Below are 18201 nucleotides of genomic sequence, written 5' to 3'. Positions count from 1 at the left end.
TGTTTTTTTTTTCTCCAACTATTTTCTGACTTAATGGCCTGGGAGCACCTCAGCAACTCCATCGATTAGCTGGAGCAACCCTGTGGCAAATGCAAATCAGTCAGAAACAGCTAGCTTTTACAGAAGTTAGCTTCTAAATGAAGTTTCAATTCTATTTAACTAATGACATGCCCAATATTTATGTGATAATAGCAATACCTTAATGTCCATTCAGTTTTCAGACAAGGCTTAGGGAAAAAGAGTAAGCTTGAAAAATTCTGCAATGTGTCTTTGACCAAACTCATATCCTGCATATTTCCCTTTAAAAGTTAGGCGTAGTGTTGGTAGTATGGAGATTTTACATTATCTCTATGCTAGCACAGAGCCATTTGCTGCATGAAAGATTTAGTCATGAGAGTCACTTGTACCTCCTTTAACATCTATCTACCGTAAATATTCCTACGATCATTATTCCTTCTTGCAGTGGCTTGTAACGTCTCTTGGGGTCTCGACTGCTTCAGAGCAGCCAAAACTTAGCACTGATCTGAAAGCGCTATGCTGTTTAGCTCTCTGATCTCGTGGTGGAAATGTGGAACAGAAACATACCAAAGCTATGCTACACATTTAATAACGTTCTCTGTTGCTGTACTAAACGATTCTCCTTCCTACAGCAACTTCCTGATACGTCCTTCACCTGTCTTGAATCTAAATTTCTGTGTATGACGTAGCAGGTAAGAGAACTCTTCTTTCTCAGAATCACAAAGATTGCATGTAGTTTCACTGTACGCCTATTAAAATTCCAATATATTTTGGGATGGAAATCCCTTGTATTAATGCAATCCTATATGGTTAAAAAATGAAGTCATTGTTTTTCCTGAAATATTTGTGCTGTTAATTAGCTTGTTGATTTAAAATGAAACAAACATACAAAAAACCTTAACCTCTATCAGTTTTTCAGAATGCTACCTCTCTGTTGCCATGGTCACAAGTTACCATAGAAACTATTAGACTCATCTGTATTTTTAGATTAAACTTCTACTTTCACAAAATATGGATTAAATCGATGGAAACTACTGATTCTTACCAGGAAATACTACAAAACTAAAGCCACAAATTAGAGTGACACTGCTGAGGCACACATACACAAAGAAATAGTTTAATTGCAGAGGAAACGAAGAGTTGCAATCACTACCATTTACAGAGCTCCTTCATGAGCTAGAAAACAGTCTGAATGGACAATTAAAAGCTCTGAGGACAGTTACTGTCTAATACTGTTGTAGCCATAAGCTTTGCTAGAAAATGTTTAAATTAAAAAGCCTAGCAAGTTTGAACAGCCTTTTTAGATAGGAGATAAGTGCAGCATTACTTCATATTTCTCCGCTAATGCCCCTCCCTTTTTTTCTTTTTATTTTTTAAGGTCGATTTTACTTATTTATGCCCTCCCTTTCTAAGCAGGAATTTCACTGACATGATGTTCGACCAGTCACACTCCAGCTATTTCCAGGCAGGTCTTTGCTCCCTCACTCAGTGATTTCATGTTGCATCGTGCCCTCTGCTGGGCAAACACAAATTCACAACCCTGCGAATCAAATGCCTTTAGATCAGCGCCGCGCTAATGGGAAACTTCATCACGAAAGTGTCATAGCAGAAACAAGCATTATTATGTAGTCTTTAATTTGTGCACTTCAAGGAAGGTGACCTTCGCCTGGCTAGATTCATCTCAGCTTTTCCATTTTTCTCTCTGGACTCTCATTCAAACAATGCTAGCTTATACATAGCTCAGCATACCTGAAGTTAGATGTGAACTCGGGGTCAAACATCAAAATAAGTTTCGCCTACCTCTGTGATTCTCAACATTTGAGAAATAATATGAGCAGGAAAATCAGAAGTGATGAGTCCATCAACTCAGTGATTTCCCCAGGAGGCAGCCCATGAATACAAAATAAGGTTTGAAGATCTGTGTTGTTTAATTTAAGAAAGCCATCTAAAGAAATTCAGCTTGCTTTCTTGTTGATAAGTTTTTTATCTGAAGTAATGCTTAGTGACGTAGTTTCTGTGTAAAAACATTGCCTAAGTTGTAAAATCTGGAACTATGTGAAGCAAGCAATGGCGCAGGTAATCCAACAGCAACAAAATGCACACAACTGCCGATTTCTCAATTTATTAACTGAATCCTGCTACTCCTTAACATTTTATTGATCGTAAACTAACTTAATTTTCTATTTTAAATCCTCGTTGCATATTTTTGTCATAGTTCTTCAAGGTAATCTGCTGCAGTTCTCTCAGTTGTATCTTCACACAACTGCTTTCCTGACTTTGTAATTTTCCAGCAGAATCTTTTCTTTCTCTACTTTACATCTCCATTGACATAGAATGACTAGCAGTAACTCAAGATTGCAACTAATGCTAAGGAGAGCATTCTGGGTGCTGACCTGCATTCTGAGCAGAAGTTTGCCTTACAACATTTTGTGCAGCACTGTTTACACTGCTCCTGAAAGCTCTAAGAGTCAGTTGGAATACTTAGTGAGAGTAAATAATGAAAAACATTTCCTCAAATGAATTCTCTCCAACCCCTTTTTGGCAAGGTTCCTCTGATATTCCATACAATTTTCTCTGGCTTTGACTTTTTTCTCCTCTGCTTGCACTGGGAATTAATTTTTGAAAATTTAGAGTCAAAACTACCTGTACTCTGGTGGAAAATGTTCTCTGATATTCACAGAATTACAGTCTATCACGAGTTGGGTGGGACCCACAAGGACCATCAAGTATATAAGTCCTGGCTCCATACAGGACCACCCAAACCAACCAACCAACCAAACAACCGCATTACATCTGAGTGTTGTCCCAGTACTTCTTGATCTCTAGCAGCTTGGGGCCACAGTTACTAACTACCCTGGGGAGCCTGCTCCATGCCCACCACCCTTTGATGCACAACTCTTCCCAAATATCCAGACCGACTCTCTCCTGACAAAGCTCCACATTGTTCCCTTGAGTCCTGTCCCTGCCACGAGAGCTCAGAGCTCAGCACTGCCCCTCCACTCCATATGAAGAACCATAGGCCACCAGGAGGCCTCCCCTCATCCTCCCCTGCTCTGGGCTGAGCAAACAAAATCTCCTTGTCTGCTCCTTAGACACCTTGCCCTCTAGACCCTATATTATGGTCCAGAGTACAGTTGGCCATTTTGTCTGCCAGGCCATGCTGCTGACACATGTTCAACTTGCTGTCAACCAGAACCCTCAGATCCCTTAAGACAGGCAGTCAAGTGCACATGCAGAAGTGATAAGCTGTGTAAAAAGGTGATAATCAGCAAAATGTTGAATGAAGATGGTAAAATATTGTTGGATACTTTGAACATCCCTTCTGTTTGAAGGAATTTATCTTACAGAGGCTATCATACTGGCTTTCATTCACACACGAAAGCTAATAATTTGTTAGGGAGTAACCATTTTGTTCTTACAGTCCCTGACATAGTTTTCTCTCTAGAAAACTACAACATAGAATTAAGATATTCATACTTTAAGTCTAACTTACCTCTCGTGAAATGTGCCAGCTGGTTAGTAGAAATGCTTCAGTGCTCATTTATGCATTTCTGATGTCCGTTGTCATGAATATAGATACCACAGTTCTGATACATTGTGAGTCAAAAATCTTCATTACCTCTTGCAAATTATAAGCAAACAAGATAAGCTACACACAAGTGCTTCTTACTCTCAATTTCAGAATATTTTTCAGTGCATTTTAAACACATAACTGTCTGTGTGCCAATGAGGCATTTCTATCAAAGCTTCAAGAGAAATATCTCCCACCCTCAACAGTGTAAGCATGCTTGAGGCTCATCTCCTGTATGACAGAACAACACTTTGTCCAAACTCTGGATAATAACCAGAAAACTTATTTTCTCCTACTGTTACCAAAGCAAAGAAAACTATAGGAAGTTCGGTTGTTTTTTTTTTCTTTGCTTGTTTTTTGTTTTCCTCATTTGTCTGAATGGGTGGAGAGGATAAAAGCAAAAAAAGAAAGTTTCTTTAAACATGTTGTAATTGTCCACTGTTTAAATACACAGACTATAGACACCTATACAAAGTTTATTTGCATGGATGAGCTAGGCTAATCTTCCTTTCAAAAGGCAACTCAGCCAGTTAAATTTTGCTGCAAGTCATCTACTGTGTATTGATACTCACTTATGCATACCCAAGCTGTTATTCCTACAATACTGCTATGAAACGTACTCTGGCAGTACTGCCTACATTTGTTTGCCATTTAGCAGAACTCTCCCTTTCCGACCTGCTGCAAAGACTATGACTAAATTTCTTATCTTTGATTAGTCAGTTTAGCACTGCATTTCAGCTGCAGCAGCAAACATTTCAGATACAGCTCAGAAAGCTGCCCATTATATGAAACTCTGCCTATCGGCCACCAAAAGTACATTCAATTTCGCATCTTCTCACAAATGTTACTTCTAGGTTGTCAGAGCTGAGAAACAGAGCAAGAAAATGATGACTTGCCTGTTATATGGTCATAGAAAAAAGTTCAGGAAAAGCAGCAGCTACAACCTAATTACCAGGAAAAACAAAACAAAATAAAAAGCATGCTTATCACTGTTTCTTTTCACTTCATGTTATTGTGATTCCAGTTTTTCTTTACAAACAAAACATTGACAATTATGACATGGAATTTTTGGGATTCTACAGATAGCTGGTACATGACTGTAGCAAAATCCAGCATTTAGCTAAAAAGGTGCATAACACAGGCTTTGTTTGCACATTCAATTTCCCAGATTAACCCATCCCCTGGAGCTCCTTGCTAGTGTTTTCCCAGTATGTCTACCACAGAGTGCTTGATATTTATCAGGTACTTTCCACAATCTGACTGATCACTGAGGAAAAATTCAAACTCTATGGTTCTGAGGTGATGAAAGGTTCAAGAATCTAAATGCACATAGGTCAAGCCCAGCTTAGAAAGGTGGATGGTTTCTGTAAGAGAGAAACCAGATTCCAATCTGTAGAATACAGAGCTGAGTAAGGTCAGAGGTTCAGAAAACAGTTGTCACTTTTTCCTAGACAAACCTGTACTGCACATAACACATTTTCCACCCTACCCTATCTCACAAGACAGGTTCTTTGCTGCTGTGAAAGCTCATTGTCTTCATTTACCTTCAAACTATTTGTTCCCACAAGTTACTCTGCACACTCCTTAAGACCTCTTCTCATTTGAAGCCATTAGGCTTCATAGCAGCACCTTAGAAACAACATAAAACTGAGCTGTTTACAGCATCTTGTAATAGTGCCAAATTCCAGATGAAAGGTGACTGTTCTCCGATCCTTTCTCCTTGGTAACTCTAAAGTACATTCCCATGCTTCATGTGCATTTATGCATATACAAAAACATTAAATTCAACCATTAATAAAACATTAAATTCAGTAGGTTCCAGACCACGTATAACACAGGAACTCTTGGGCAACCAGCTCTAAGTAGCCCTGCTTGAGCAGGCCTGTCAGACCAGACAACTTGCAGAGATCCCCATCTGAATTCAACTCTTCTCTGAACTCACACAGCCTCACAGAATATTTTGCAGGTTTTCCATGTGTGTTCACAGGGCAACTCAAAGAGCAGCACAAGATGTGTCAGCCTGGTGGTTCCCAAAAGGAATCTAAGAACATCTCTAAAACTGAACAATTACATAAAGGAATGTCATTCAGCATCTCCCTGGCAAACAGCAGAGTAATATGTCAATGCAGTGTCTTCATCAGAAAGAAGGATAAGAATTTTCTCCCTCTTTCCAATTTCTCTCTTAGGCAATAACCCATACTTTCTAGAATTGCATGCAAGTTTGGAAGACAGAAAGAAAAACTCAGAACAGCTCAACAGTTGCTCTGAGGCGCATCGACACTACATAGTCAGCACATAAGCCGCCTTCATACAATGTTCTGTTGTGCCAGAGAACTAGCAACATGTTCCATGACCACCCCAGTGTCTTCCTAAGGCACACATTTCCTGCCTATCAAGATGGCAATAGAGAAATAAGATTCAAAAGTATCAACTTCTGGAAATTCAGGGTTCTCTAGAAATCTCTGCATTCCTTTCTGTGTCCCAGAGGAAATTATGTTATGAGGAAAGAGGTACAAATGCTTACTGAACTCAGTGGGTTCTACTGCTAGTTACAGATTAAACCATTTGCTTAATTGCACAATCAAGCTCACAGAAGATACTGAATAGAAACTACATTCCAGCATTTCCTGTTGGAAACATTGAACAACAGCTGTTAAAGCATTTTATCAAAACAGCACATTCAGCACTCTCAATAGCAAGAGAATTTCTATGCAAGGCCATGTCATCCAATGCAGAACTATATCTAGGAATTCACTAAGGGTGGTGGCAGATCTGCAGAGGCTTTGATCAAGCAGAGCGAATTCTAGCAGTCACATCCGTACTGGAAGAAGAAAACAGTGTCCATTCTAAGACATTATCTTGCTCTGGGCCAAGTTCTGCTGCCTAACATCATCAGCTCTGTATCTCACACACTCCACATAGCCTGTAACTACTCCAGATTCTTAATTTTAAAAAGATATGATTTAATTTCCCTATACAAGAAGTCAGATCGATTGACCCATACTTACCCAAAGGCTATGATATCAAGCATCAATGTTAAGTAAAAGATACTTAGTAAAGCATCTCGTTCAGGAGGACAAAAGCAAATCCAAACACCAAAATTGAATCTTCAGAAATTCTTCTTGCAATTAAAAGCAGGACAAGTTACTGCAGATGAACTGAATCTAGAAAGCATTCTGGAAAGTCACTGTATGAAAACCTAATAATCAGAGACTATCAAAGCATGCACAAGAAGGCAGAAAGATCAGCATAAGGACAGACTAATTAATCCTTTGCCTCCAAATCAACTCCCTCACAATGATTTAGATAAATAATTTGCCATGGAGATTTTTTGTTGGAAAAGAAGAATATAAAAATATGATTATAGAGATAATCTATATACTCTAGATTATATATAGAGTATATAGATTATATACTCTATATTATTATAGAGAATAATAGTTTCTTGCGTCCTAGAGTTTCTTGTACTGAACAATTCCTCACAACTTAATCTTCCTCATATTCAATAAGGAGAGGAATTTCCACTGGGAACAGAAAGAATTCTTGCTGCAATACTTGCCATTCCATGTACTAGTGAGGCACATATACAATGCTTTCTAGCAGAAGAAAAAATGAACACTTTCTACTTCCCCTTCCACCCTTTGCCTCCCCAACTCAAATCCCAAAGTAAAATCAAAGATTTTCTACTGGATCCTGGGTAAGAATTTGTGCATGCTTTAGGACAAGTACTAATGACAAGATGCAAGTTTTTAACACAGTCAGTCAAGGTTTAAAATTTTAAAAGCGACAAAGAAAAGTAAAAGCAACTTAATGGTTTTCCCCAAACATTGGGTAATTCATAACAATTTGACACCAAGACAGTATGAAATAAAAAATTCAGCCTCAATCTCCAACTTTACAAACTTCCGAAGGGCTATTCCTTAGGACAGAAATATTTGTGGAATCTTACAGCAGGGCTTCCATACATTGTCAATAACAAAATGCTGGGTCTCTGTGATGAATGTACTGTAATTTGAGAAATATACAGCACGAGACACGAGCAAACATGAATGTCTGCATCATGAACTCTCTGTGATGGTGCTCCCCCATTACAGAACTCAACAACAGGAGAGCTATGCATTTCTGTTCATCTTTTCTCTGCAGTTTCATTCCCACAACATATATTCTACATGCAACGTAATTCTGTTATAAGCATTGGATGCTGCTCAGGTCTCAGAACATTGATAAGCATGGCTAATGGTCAAAAAAGAAAATTTGTGCAAGAGCTGGAGTAGGATAAAGCAGGATGACTGACAAAGCAGAATAGTGAGCCCTAGTCACCCCACCCCTCTTTTATCCTCCATAAATCGAATTCTGCAATAAGACAAGGTTGTACATCAGCTATTTGTCTGTTCTTGTACTCTGAGAATAGATCTCCTAAAGCTGAAAGACAAGGGCTTCTGGAGCTCTCTAGTATGTCTGCAGACTACAGCGAGTCAGATTTTCCCCAGGAAATCTGCTAGAAAGTAAGAATTAGTCTGTAGAAAAGCATCACTGTAACACGGAATTCAACAACTGGCAAACTGACTGCTTTTCCCACTGCACAGAAATGATCTCACTCTGATTTTACAGGAATCAAAGTGAACAACAGAAATAAAACTCAAGTAGCTTTTTTTTTTTTTTTTAAAAAAAAAAAAAAAGGAAATTGCCAAAATCTTATGAATGATCACCTTTCCTTCTCAACAGCCACCTCCCGTGGATATCTGTATCAACTCCTTCATGTATGCAGACAACAGCACATTTTCTTCATAACTAAGCTTACTAATTTCATCACTAACCTTTTAGAAAAATAAAAACAAGCTCATCTTCCAGTACTAAAATCCATAATCTGGTTTACTCCTCCCATGAGCGAGTCCTTTACATTCAAAAGCACTCAGCATACACCATTTTAGTCACTTCTGGAAGGGGATGGACATGACAGTTGTGGTCCGTTCTTAAGACGGATGAATCGTTGTGGGCACTTCTTAACACAGCTGCAGAAGGATACCCAGAGCAAAATAAGACAATGTGGGGAGCCACCCAACCCCGAGGAACTCCACTGTCTGATTATTTTTCCAGCATCAGTGCAACAGGTATCTCTAACCCTGGTCAGTTCTCCTCATCAAGATTCTCTCCAGTTAGGGTTATACGGAAGGAATTTCAAAGCAACAGGTTATGTACAGACACATTAGCACTTTCTCCAAGAGGGGGATGAAAAGGAGAAAATTCCTGAGGATGTGCATCCTCTATTCCACGTTCTGAATCCCAGCTTCCCCCCTTGACCTTAGAACGAGCTCTACAAAGCAGTATCTGTTATGTACATTAATCTCAGCTCCCTTCCTTAGGAGAGTTTCCACTCAAAAGCTACAGGCAAATCCTGGGACAGAGACGGGTGTTGTGGAGGGGAGGGCTCCTTAGGATGACTCCCCAGAAGTAAGAGAACCTGCAGCTTTCTTCTTAGGGCGGGCTTTCACACTTTTTACAGGCAGCTGAGGAGAAAGAAAGAGGTATCTTATATTAGTTTACTGCAACACCGAGATGTCTAACAGAAAGAGACAAAGATGCAAAGAGAAAGTAGGACAAAAAAGCTACAGCACAGTGACCCTATTCACATCATCTATTGTTTCAAAAACACTATTTAAATATTTATGTTGTTGCTAATCAGCTTACTCTCAGCATATCCTTCAGAAAACAATAAGGAAAGGAAGACATCATGAAACAGGAAATGCAATAGCAAATTGAAGTAAGTTGTCTTGGCAAAACCTTAGACATCACAAAAGTTCTAAGCAGTAACACCGACACAGCATTTTCACTGCATTAACTTTTCCGCTTTCTGACGACCATTCCTAATAGCCCAAATCATAGAAACATCTTGAATTAGTAATTCAAACTAAATAAGCCACGTATGAAAAACGATATGCTTACAAAGGGCTTTACTGGAGTTTCTGTATTCACAATGAATGGCAGAGAGTCATTACAGCCTTTTCACAACTTCTGAGTCACTTCAACAATTTCCCACTAGAAAATATTTCTCCTTATGTTTCCCTGTCCACTTCCACTGTACTATGGAAGGAAGTAGAAGGGTCAACATAGGAGTAAGCCTTGGAGATTTAAGAAAGATCCAGACCTATTTTGAACACTCTAAAAATATCTACTGCCTAAATATGGAAGCAAACCTAGGTCCTGGCTTATGTAATAAAAAAACAAAAACTATAGAAGATGACAGCAAGCAGATGGCAAGTCCTCTGATGTAGGACTCTAGCAGCAAACTCTCCAACAACGCTTATAAAAACCAGCTATTAAACACACAGACTATGAAGCCAGAGCCTTCTGACAAAACCTTAGGAATCAATGTCTGTGTTGGAAACAATTTATACACCTGCTCACCTCAGATTTTGTCATCTTCCTAGGAGCTTTGAGGCTCTGCGAACGTTTTGGTAGTTTGTCTCCTGCATCTTCATCTGATGGGTCTGTTCTAATCTCTGATGGGGTTCCATTAGGTCTCTGTACCACGCCACTCTCCTCTCCTGAGGAGTAACAGGAAGCTAAGAGATGAGAAAAAGGTTTTTTTTCAAATATTTTTGAAAAGTCATATTCAGATGTGATTTTTAGACTTTATGTGCCAACATCTAATCTAAACTGTCCCATCCTTAAGGACCACATGGAAGAGAGATGTCAAAATTCCTTCAGGAGGACAATCCAGGTACAAGGATTTATTAGTAGTTTGGAAGGAACAAGGAAAAAGAACAGTTTCTCCCAGATAATTTGCAAACTTGTAGTCTTTCAGAGACCTGGTGCATGAAGTCCAGGAATCCTCACTTGCTGGCTTACCAAGTGAGGCCTCACACAGTGGCCCAGCAGGGATTTTCTGTACCTGAATCCTCAATAGTTTCAAGGAGGCTTCCTCCAGGGGGGCGAAGCTGTGACTCATGGCTTTGCAAATGCGCAGCATCTTCGTCGCGGATCAGAGTGAGATCCTGCATGCTGAAACTTCGTAACTTCTCAGACAAAACTCCTTGGCCCTAAGCACATAAAAACTGGGGTCAAAGACACTTCACTTTCACCAAAATCATCTCATTCAGAAAAAGGAAGGTGCCACATTCCCCACTACAATACTATAAGACAAGTACAAAGAAACCAACATCACCAGAAAAAGAAGGAAAAAAGTATGCTCCCAAGACCAGGGGAAGAGGTTAGAGCAAAATCCGTTCCACTCTACCTCTGCTCGTCATAAATCAAAGGACGAGATTTACTGCAAGGCAAACTGGTGTTAAGGTAAAACAGACAACAAGTACTAGCACCCCTAACTAACACAACTAATGCCTGGTATACACAGCTAAAGTACTGCCGAATTCCAGAGGGTCACAGAAGGTTAAACCATGTTTGTAGTGCAGGTGTTGCATTACCTTTGCAGCTGCAGTAACTGCTGCATTTGCAGCCAGATTTAATCCTCTTTTGCCAACTCGCATCATGGTTTCATAGCTTTTGTCACGAGCCTGAGTAATGTATTCATCAATTTCCTAAGAAAACAACATGCACCACAGCATTTAGCTACCAATGAAAAATAAACAAACCAACAAATGCAAACACTTGATCAGTCTTCCCCGTCATCATCTTTAAAACTCACCGCTCATCAGGGCACCTTTTTTTCTTTCAGTCTGCCAGACTAATCTGCCATAGATCAAATAATTGTATTTTTTCTGCTACTTACAGAAAGCTTACAAATGCAACTGTAACTTAAGGAATGCAATCTCCAAATTATCACATTTGAAACAAAGCAATTGCTTACAGTGAGAATGTGAAAAAACAGCCAGGCTACAGAACATATGGCTACTAACATGATTGAAAAAAATGTAACTACTGATAGTAGCTATAAGGGCTAAAGATGCTGGGACAGCCAAACACACTTTCTAAGCATTAGGCAAAATACTGGTTACATTATATTCTTCAGTAGGCTGCAGAATGACATAACTGTCAGAGGCAACCATTCTATGCCTACACACATCAGAAGCTCAAATTATGCATCTGAATTTTCATTAAGATTCACAGCTGAACGAAAATTGAATCAACTTCCAGGCAGGTCAGTATGTTCCAACACGTGAGTACCTTCTCCTTATTGGAGAGCGTTGGGTGCACAAACTTCCTGTAGAGGACACTGGAGCCCTTGGTGTAAGGAGAGAGCAGCCAAATCACAAATGCGATTTTCAACTCGAAATAAAAGGGAAACCTGAGAGAAAGAGAGAAGGGGAAAAAAAAAAAAAAAAAAAAAAAAAAAAAAAGAAAATAGGGAGAAAGATGGAAAACTGGAATCAAGATCATCACAGAGACAGATGGAGATAATTGGTAGACAGCAGCACAGGCAGAATGAGTAAAGAGAAAGTAAGGACTCAAACATAAAAGAATAATAATAATCAATATAACAGGTCAGAATAGCAGAATCCTCTCTGGAATCCTAGGATGCACCTTCCTGGAATTTCATTCAGTCTGGCATGCATAGCTACAAAAACTCCATAAACTGGGCACCTCTCGCCCTGCAAACACGCTGATCTCATCGCCACTCACCATTCTTTAGTTTGTTCAAAGACTATCTGCTGAATGCTACTATTGCAGCAGCTTCGTTTATTGGAGTTTTCAATTAAGTATCTCTAGAGCTCTCTAGTTGTTACTAACGCTGGTGGCTAAGAACAGGCAGCATGAGCCTTTCATCACTACTTCTTACTCAGTAAAGTCTCTGGGAAGATACAACAGTGGAGATTCAAATAAGCGAACACAAAATTCCCTGTCTCTGCTGGTATTAAGAGACTTCTGTTTTCAGCGGTTCACTTCTAAGGCGAAGCTCTTGTATTTTTCAGATCTTTGCTTTCTTATTCTTATTTCTTTAAAAGACATAACTCTGACTGGTCTGTAATCTTCCAGATGCATGCAAGACACGGACACTAAAGCAATTAAGAAAATGATATTTTGTTGTCACTGTTGAATGCCTCTGTTTGAATACTGCCACGCATGACACACAGTACTGAGGGACGAAAAGCTGCCTCACTCCACCCCTGGTAGTGGAAGACGTTTTCATCGTGCAAAATCATCATCTCAGAGCAAAGGCATGCATCCAATCTGCTCCTCCACACAACAGGCTTGCAAAGCAAAACAGGTCCTTTCCTTCTACCATCCCCCTCCAACCTTTTTTTTTTTTTTGTGCCTCTAACTTCATCACTTCATGGAACAGTATCTCAAAAATGTTTCATGTTATGAATGGATGAAACCCTCTTAAAGAGGCTGTGTCTATCCTAGCTGTCTGAAATTAGATTAAACAGTTAAGACAGCAGCTTAGACACAAGGTTTACAACCCCGCATACTTTATGGACATTGAAAACTCCTGCACAAGAGAGAAAGCTTATTCTTAGTACTACCTTAAAACAAACAAACAAACAAAAAAAAACTTAAAAAAAACCCTAAAAATAATAACAAAAAAAAACAAAACAAACAAACAAAAAAAACCCACCACACGCTACCAAAGTACTCACCAAGAAAGAACAATGTCTGTGAGTGTTTCTGCAGTGGTGAAAAAGGCAAAAACAATCCAGTACATCATCCACTTTACCTGCAAAAGAGCAATCACTCACATCAGAAAAGAGAAAAATAGCAAAATGTCCTCTCATTAGAGATGACTCATCACTTCCACACACTAAGAAGTCAGCAGAAACAAAAACCAATACATATATAATCGGCAGTATAGCTGCCAAATGTTACATTTAGTACAGAAAACCATGTAATATTAATGTTCACTAAACACATCAACATTATGTAAACAGTAACATAAAATATCAGTAGATACATAACATATAATAATGGTGGGTGGCATCACTCAAGGGTTTGCATAAGGAATGGAACTATTTAACATCATTATCAGTGACATAGAGAGTAGCATTGAATGCACATACAGCAAGTTTGCAGAGGACACCAAGCTGTGTGGTGCAGTCAACACACCGCAGGGAAGGGATGCCGTCCAGAGAGACCTGAATGGCCCTGAGAGCTGGGGCCTTGCAAATGCCACAAAGTTCAACAAGGCCAAGCACGAGGTCCTGCGTCTGGGCCAGGGCAATCACAAACATGAGTACAGGCTGGGCAGTGAGTGGATGGAGAGCAGCACTGCGGAGGATTCGGGGGTACTGAATGGAAAGCTGATGTTGATGAAGCTGGACTTGCAGCCCAGAAGGCCAATTGTATCCTGAGCTGTGTCAAAGGATGCATGTACAGTAGGCTGAGGAAGATGGTTCTTCCCTTCTGCACTCCCATGGGAGCCCACCTACACACTGCATTCGGATCCCGGGTCCCCAGCATAAGAGAGACAAATTTGTTTGAGCAGGCTCAGAGAGTGGCCACAAAGATGATCAGAAGGCTGGAGCCCTCTGATCTATGAAGACAGGCTGAGACCTAACAGTGGCCTTCCAGTATTTACAGGGGGCCTGCAGGAAAGACTGGGAAAGACTCTTTATTGGAGTGCAGTGGTAAGGACATAAGGTCACAGTTTTAAGCTAAGAGAGGGTAGGCTGAGATTAGCAGTTAGGAAGACATTCTTTGTGTTGAGGGCTGTGAGGCACTGGAACGTGTTGCCCAGACTTGTGGATGCCGCATACCTGAAAGTGCTCAAGGCTGGCTGGGTCTTTAGGCAACCCGATCTCGTAGTACATGTCCTTGCCCACGGCAGGGGGATTGGAACAATGCAATCTTTAAGGTCATTTTATGAGTCAACGATTACATTTGTTCAGAAAGGGTCAAAGTTAATTTGCAGATGACACCCAAAATATCAGACTTACTCTGTTGCTAGAAAGAGACAAATTATTTACTTATCCCCAAGCTACACTATCCCTACCTCTTGCTACACTGCTTCCCTATAGGGGCTACAGAGTCACTACAATGTTTCCAACAAGCTTATATAAACATTAAAATATAGTACTGTTGGAGATAATAGGTAAGGACTCTTGAGGATTAACAGTTGGTTCAAAGACACAAAAGAAAAGACAAAAATGGAAGGAAAAAAGACAAAAGAAAGGATAAAAATTTCATTTTCAGAAAGAAAACAATATCAGAAAGAGGTAAGTACCATGGTTACATAAGTTAGCTCTTGACACCCAGAAATAATCACAGTAGACTATAAAACTAAGCTCTGTCTTACCAGACCTTTGTAGTAGTAATGCAATGGTCAGGAGAACTGAGTGGAAGTGTGAAGAAGTAAAAAAAACATTGCTATGTTACTGTTCAAATGCGTGGTACGTTTAAATGTATGACATATTCTCATGTTCAATAAGGGAAATGGATCTGGGCCTTGCCCTCTTCTTCTCTTACCATCATTCATTCTACCCCTCTACCCGCAGAGGAAAAGAAACGCAGTTAAATATGGCAGAGGACTGAAGTTCTAGGTCTAGAAGTCACTGAAGTGTACATCCTCAGAAGCTAGAAAAGCAGAAAGCATGGGGAGTGGCAGATAGGGAAAAATATTTCTTTATTTTCCTTATATTTCTAATCCACAGATCACTAACATCTTCAAAAAACTTACAGTCAAGCTAAGCTATATTTGTTCTTTGATACATTAAAGATAAGTCAGGTCCTTGTTGCTCAACAGATGAATAAACACCTGTTTCAGCTGATAGCACATATGCACATAAATCGCTTCCCCAGTTTGCACCAATAACCTAAATCAACTCACTAAGTACAAAACCATAAATGAAATGTAGATCTATCAAAGCTACACACTACATGTAAAAGGAAAAAAAAAAACCATCCAAAACAGCGTAAGGTACCAGAGGCTGCCTGTCAAGGCTGGTTGAGGACTTTCGTCTTTGTCACGGCGGGTAAAAGCAATTGCACTGCACTCGAACACCATTGCTGAACTGCATCTGGCGTCTCAATCTGTATCACGGTAGCCTTCAGTGCATCATACTCTCCCCATAGATATATCTGCAAGGTCTTCCCCCACCACCTGTGTTGGTTCTTCAGCATTATGAGCAAGTTGTAGTGCACAGACACAGCTAGCTTTATAACCACGCATCACAGCATTCAAGCTTTCCACTGACATTTCACATGAGTAGTTTGAACAGATATCATTCTCCCCTTTACTATGTTTAAACAAAACTTCTTTGTTCTGGTCCCTCTGCTTCTCTTGAAAAACACAAAGCCCTCTAAAGATTAATGATTTGGACAGCTGGAATCTATTATATACATGTTTAGTTCTGATATAGTCCTCTTAAGAATAAATAATTTAAGAAAAGATGGATTTTGTTATTTCAGATGTGTTTCCTTGAATCAAAGATCAGGTTACTAACATGTAATTAGCTGCCATTTTGGTTCTAAAAACTTAATGAAACTAGTACTGTATTTCATTTCTTTTTCATCACCAGATTAAGCAAGACCTGCTGCAATATAGGTAACATTTACCAAAAGAAAATCAAATCAGTGCAAGGTTTATAATCTGCAAGACATCGCGTTTCTGTACCTCAGCAGTCAACCTACCCACAGAAAATAAGCCAGTTCTTACTGTAAAGTGTGCCTACAAATTCAAAGACTACTTGGGGCCATGAACTCCTTAACTCTAACCCTAAGTTCAGTAAGGTTCAAAGTATTCCTGACTATACCTCTAATGCCAACTCCTAAACGCTCTTCTGGATGTCAGCTGTACTGAACATTGACATTTTTCCTTCTCTGTTGAAGGAAAGAAAGAACGGAAAAGTAAAAATCAGCTGAGCTAACTGTTGTTTTTAGAGCTTTCTACTACGAGACAATTTCACATCAGCCTCTATTACATTCTAAACCCCATGGGCTGAATTTTAGGTAAAGGCACAGGAAATGTCTAGGCAGTTTTATAAGACTAAAGCAGCGTAAGAAAGATCCTGCAACATTTATCACTGACGTGCTGTTTTGCAAGTAGCAAACAGAGTTGGTTGGATGAAGAATCTCAGACTGTACTGCAAAGCAGCATCAGTAAATTACGTCCTACTCAGTCACATTACCTCTCTTCTCTATCTGACTATTCATTACCCTAAGCAGAAATAAATCCATCCTACCCATAAGCCAAATAACTTACCTCCACTAATCACCTTTGAACAACAGCACTTCTCTAAAGGTGGCACATTTCATCACTGAAAACCCCGTGGTGGTTTAAATAACACAATTGCAACAATAGCATAGGCACAGACAGAGAGAAATAATTGCAGGAAGGAATGGGAATGAAGACCCGACCAAGAGAAATTGTTGATAACAGCAAGGTAGGTAAGAAAACACAAATCAGGCAAGATTGCTCAGGCCATTAGAAGAAAACAGAAGCAGTACTGAAAGAGATGTAGAACGACAGTGCATAAGAAAAGAGTTCAAGAAATAACTCGTCCCTGGACTTTCACGTGCTTCCAGACTGCAGTGTTTCCTCCCACTTCTCCTTCCTCAGACATTTCCTGGGAAAACAAAAAAACAAGCCCCCAACCCACATTTACAGCTTTAAGCCTCCCATTTCAGCACGCATCCTTCGCCAGCAACTTCTCCAAAGCCCGTCGGGGCTGCTCGTTAGGCAGCCTGGCCGACCCGGCAGCACTGCGGGGCGGGCGGCTCCCGGTACCACCGGGTCGAGCTGTGGATCGGCAGGGTGAAGGAACGTGGAGGAGAGCGTTGGTCACACGGCGAACCCATACTCACGTATTCCTTCACGTTTTTCGTCTTCACGGCCTTGTAGGAGGAGTAAGCGGGGTAGAGCGTACCGAATATCAGCCTGCAAGAAGAACAAACCCCTCAGCACCTCGCGGCTCCCTGCGTCCCGCACCGCCGTCGCCCCTGCCCGCCTCCACGGCCGGGAGCCCCCGGCGGCTCCCACTCCTCCGCGGCGGCCGCAGGAAAGGCTCGGCCGCCCCCACCGCAGCGGCGCCGCCCTTATAGGAGGCCGCCGCTCCAGGGCCGCGGAAGCCTGCGCAGAGCCGCCAGGACGCACCGCGGTCCCCCCCCAGGGACGCGGGGTTCTTCTCCGAGCTGCAATCCGCGGCACCGCCGCAGCTCCGTTCCAGGCGGCGGCCGCGCCCGAAGCGGGGCACCCGGCCCTCGAACGCCCCGCGCATCCCTTCCTCCCAGACTGCGGTACTCACACCACGAGACGGGAGATGATCCAGGAGACCATGGCGGCGCCGGGCAGGGTCGGTCGGCGACACACGGCTCCGCGGCGGCGGGAGGCGGCTCTTAAAGGGCGGGTCCCGCAGAGAGCACCGTGCAGCCCCGCCCCGGCCTCTTACAGGGGCGGAGTCGACGGGCCGCATCGCGCCTCCAACCTCCCCGCCCCGTTCGGGCGGTGCCCGCAGCCGTTCGCTCCAGGCGCGAGAACTGCGCGCTCCCTGGGGGCAGAGCGGCCTCTCCCGGGCGGAGAAAGGGGAGGGCGGCGTGGCTGTAAAGAGATCCTGCCGGAAAGATGGTAGGCGAGTAACATGCACGATGTAAGAAAGGCTGCAGAAGAGGGAGCGATGACTTAAGGTGACAGATGCTTCAGGAGCAGCAAAAGAGACTATGGATAAAGCAGTCTTCCAAAGATAGAAGTTACCTGCTCTACAGAGCGCAACACAACAGCC

The 18201-nt window shown here is 41.4% G+C and overlaps 1 protein-coding gene across 4 annotated transcripts; it reads right to left on the bottom strand.

Annotated features, from left to right (window-relative positions):
* Positions 1-3930: 3930 nt before the first annotated feature.
* REEP2 (receptor accessory protein 2) lies at positions 3931-17806 on the bottom strand. Of its 4 annotated transcripts, none has more exons than XM_042826294.1 (9): positions 17728-17745; positions 17288-17360; positions 14242-17049; positions 13129-13205; positions 11714-11834; positions 11014-11127; positions 10482-10629; positions 9995-10152; positions 3931-9096 (listed from the first exon to the last, which is right to left on the bottom strand). In XM_042826294.1, exons 3-9 carry the CDS (start codon positions 14293-14295, stop codon positions 9022-9024), a joined length of 747 nt encoding a protein of 248 aa, XP_042682228.1. In that variant the 5' UTR covers positions 14296-17049; positions 17288-17360; positions 17728-17745; the 3' UTR covers positions 3931-9021. The 4 variants fall into 4 exon arrangements, with proteins under 4 accessions (XP_042682228.1, XP_042682229.1, XP_042682230.1 ...); XM_042826295.1 differs by having other exon boundaries at positions 14951-17049; XM_042826296.1 differs by having other exon boundaries at positions 11714-11770; positions 14951-17049.
* Positions 17807-18201: the final 395 nt, after the last annotated feature.

This window comes from Centrocercus urophasianus, unplaced genomic scaffold (assembly GCF_019232065.1).
Source record: "Centrocercus urophasianus isolate 14NV4802_14NV808 unplaced genomic scaffold, USGS_Curo_1.0 seq_26, whole genome shotgun sequence".
Classification (NCBI taxonomy): Eukaryota; Metazoa; Chordata; class Aves; order Galliformes; family Phasianidae; genus Centrocercus; species Centrocercus urophasianus.
This window is presented reverse-complemented; position numbering and strand designations above follow the sequence as displayed.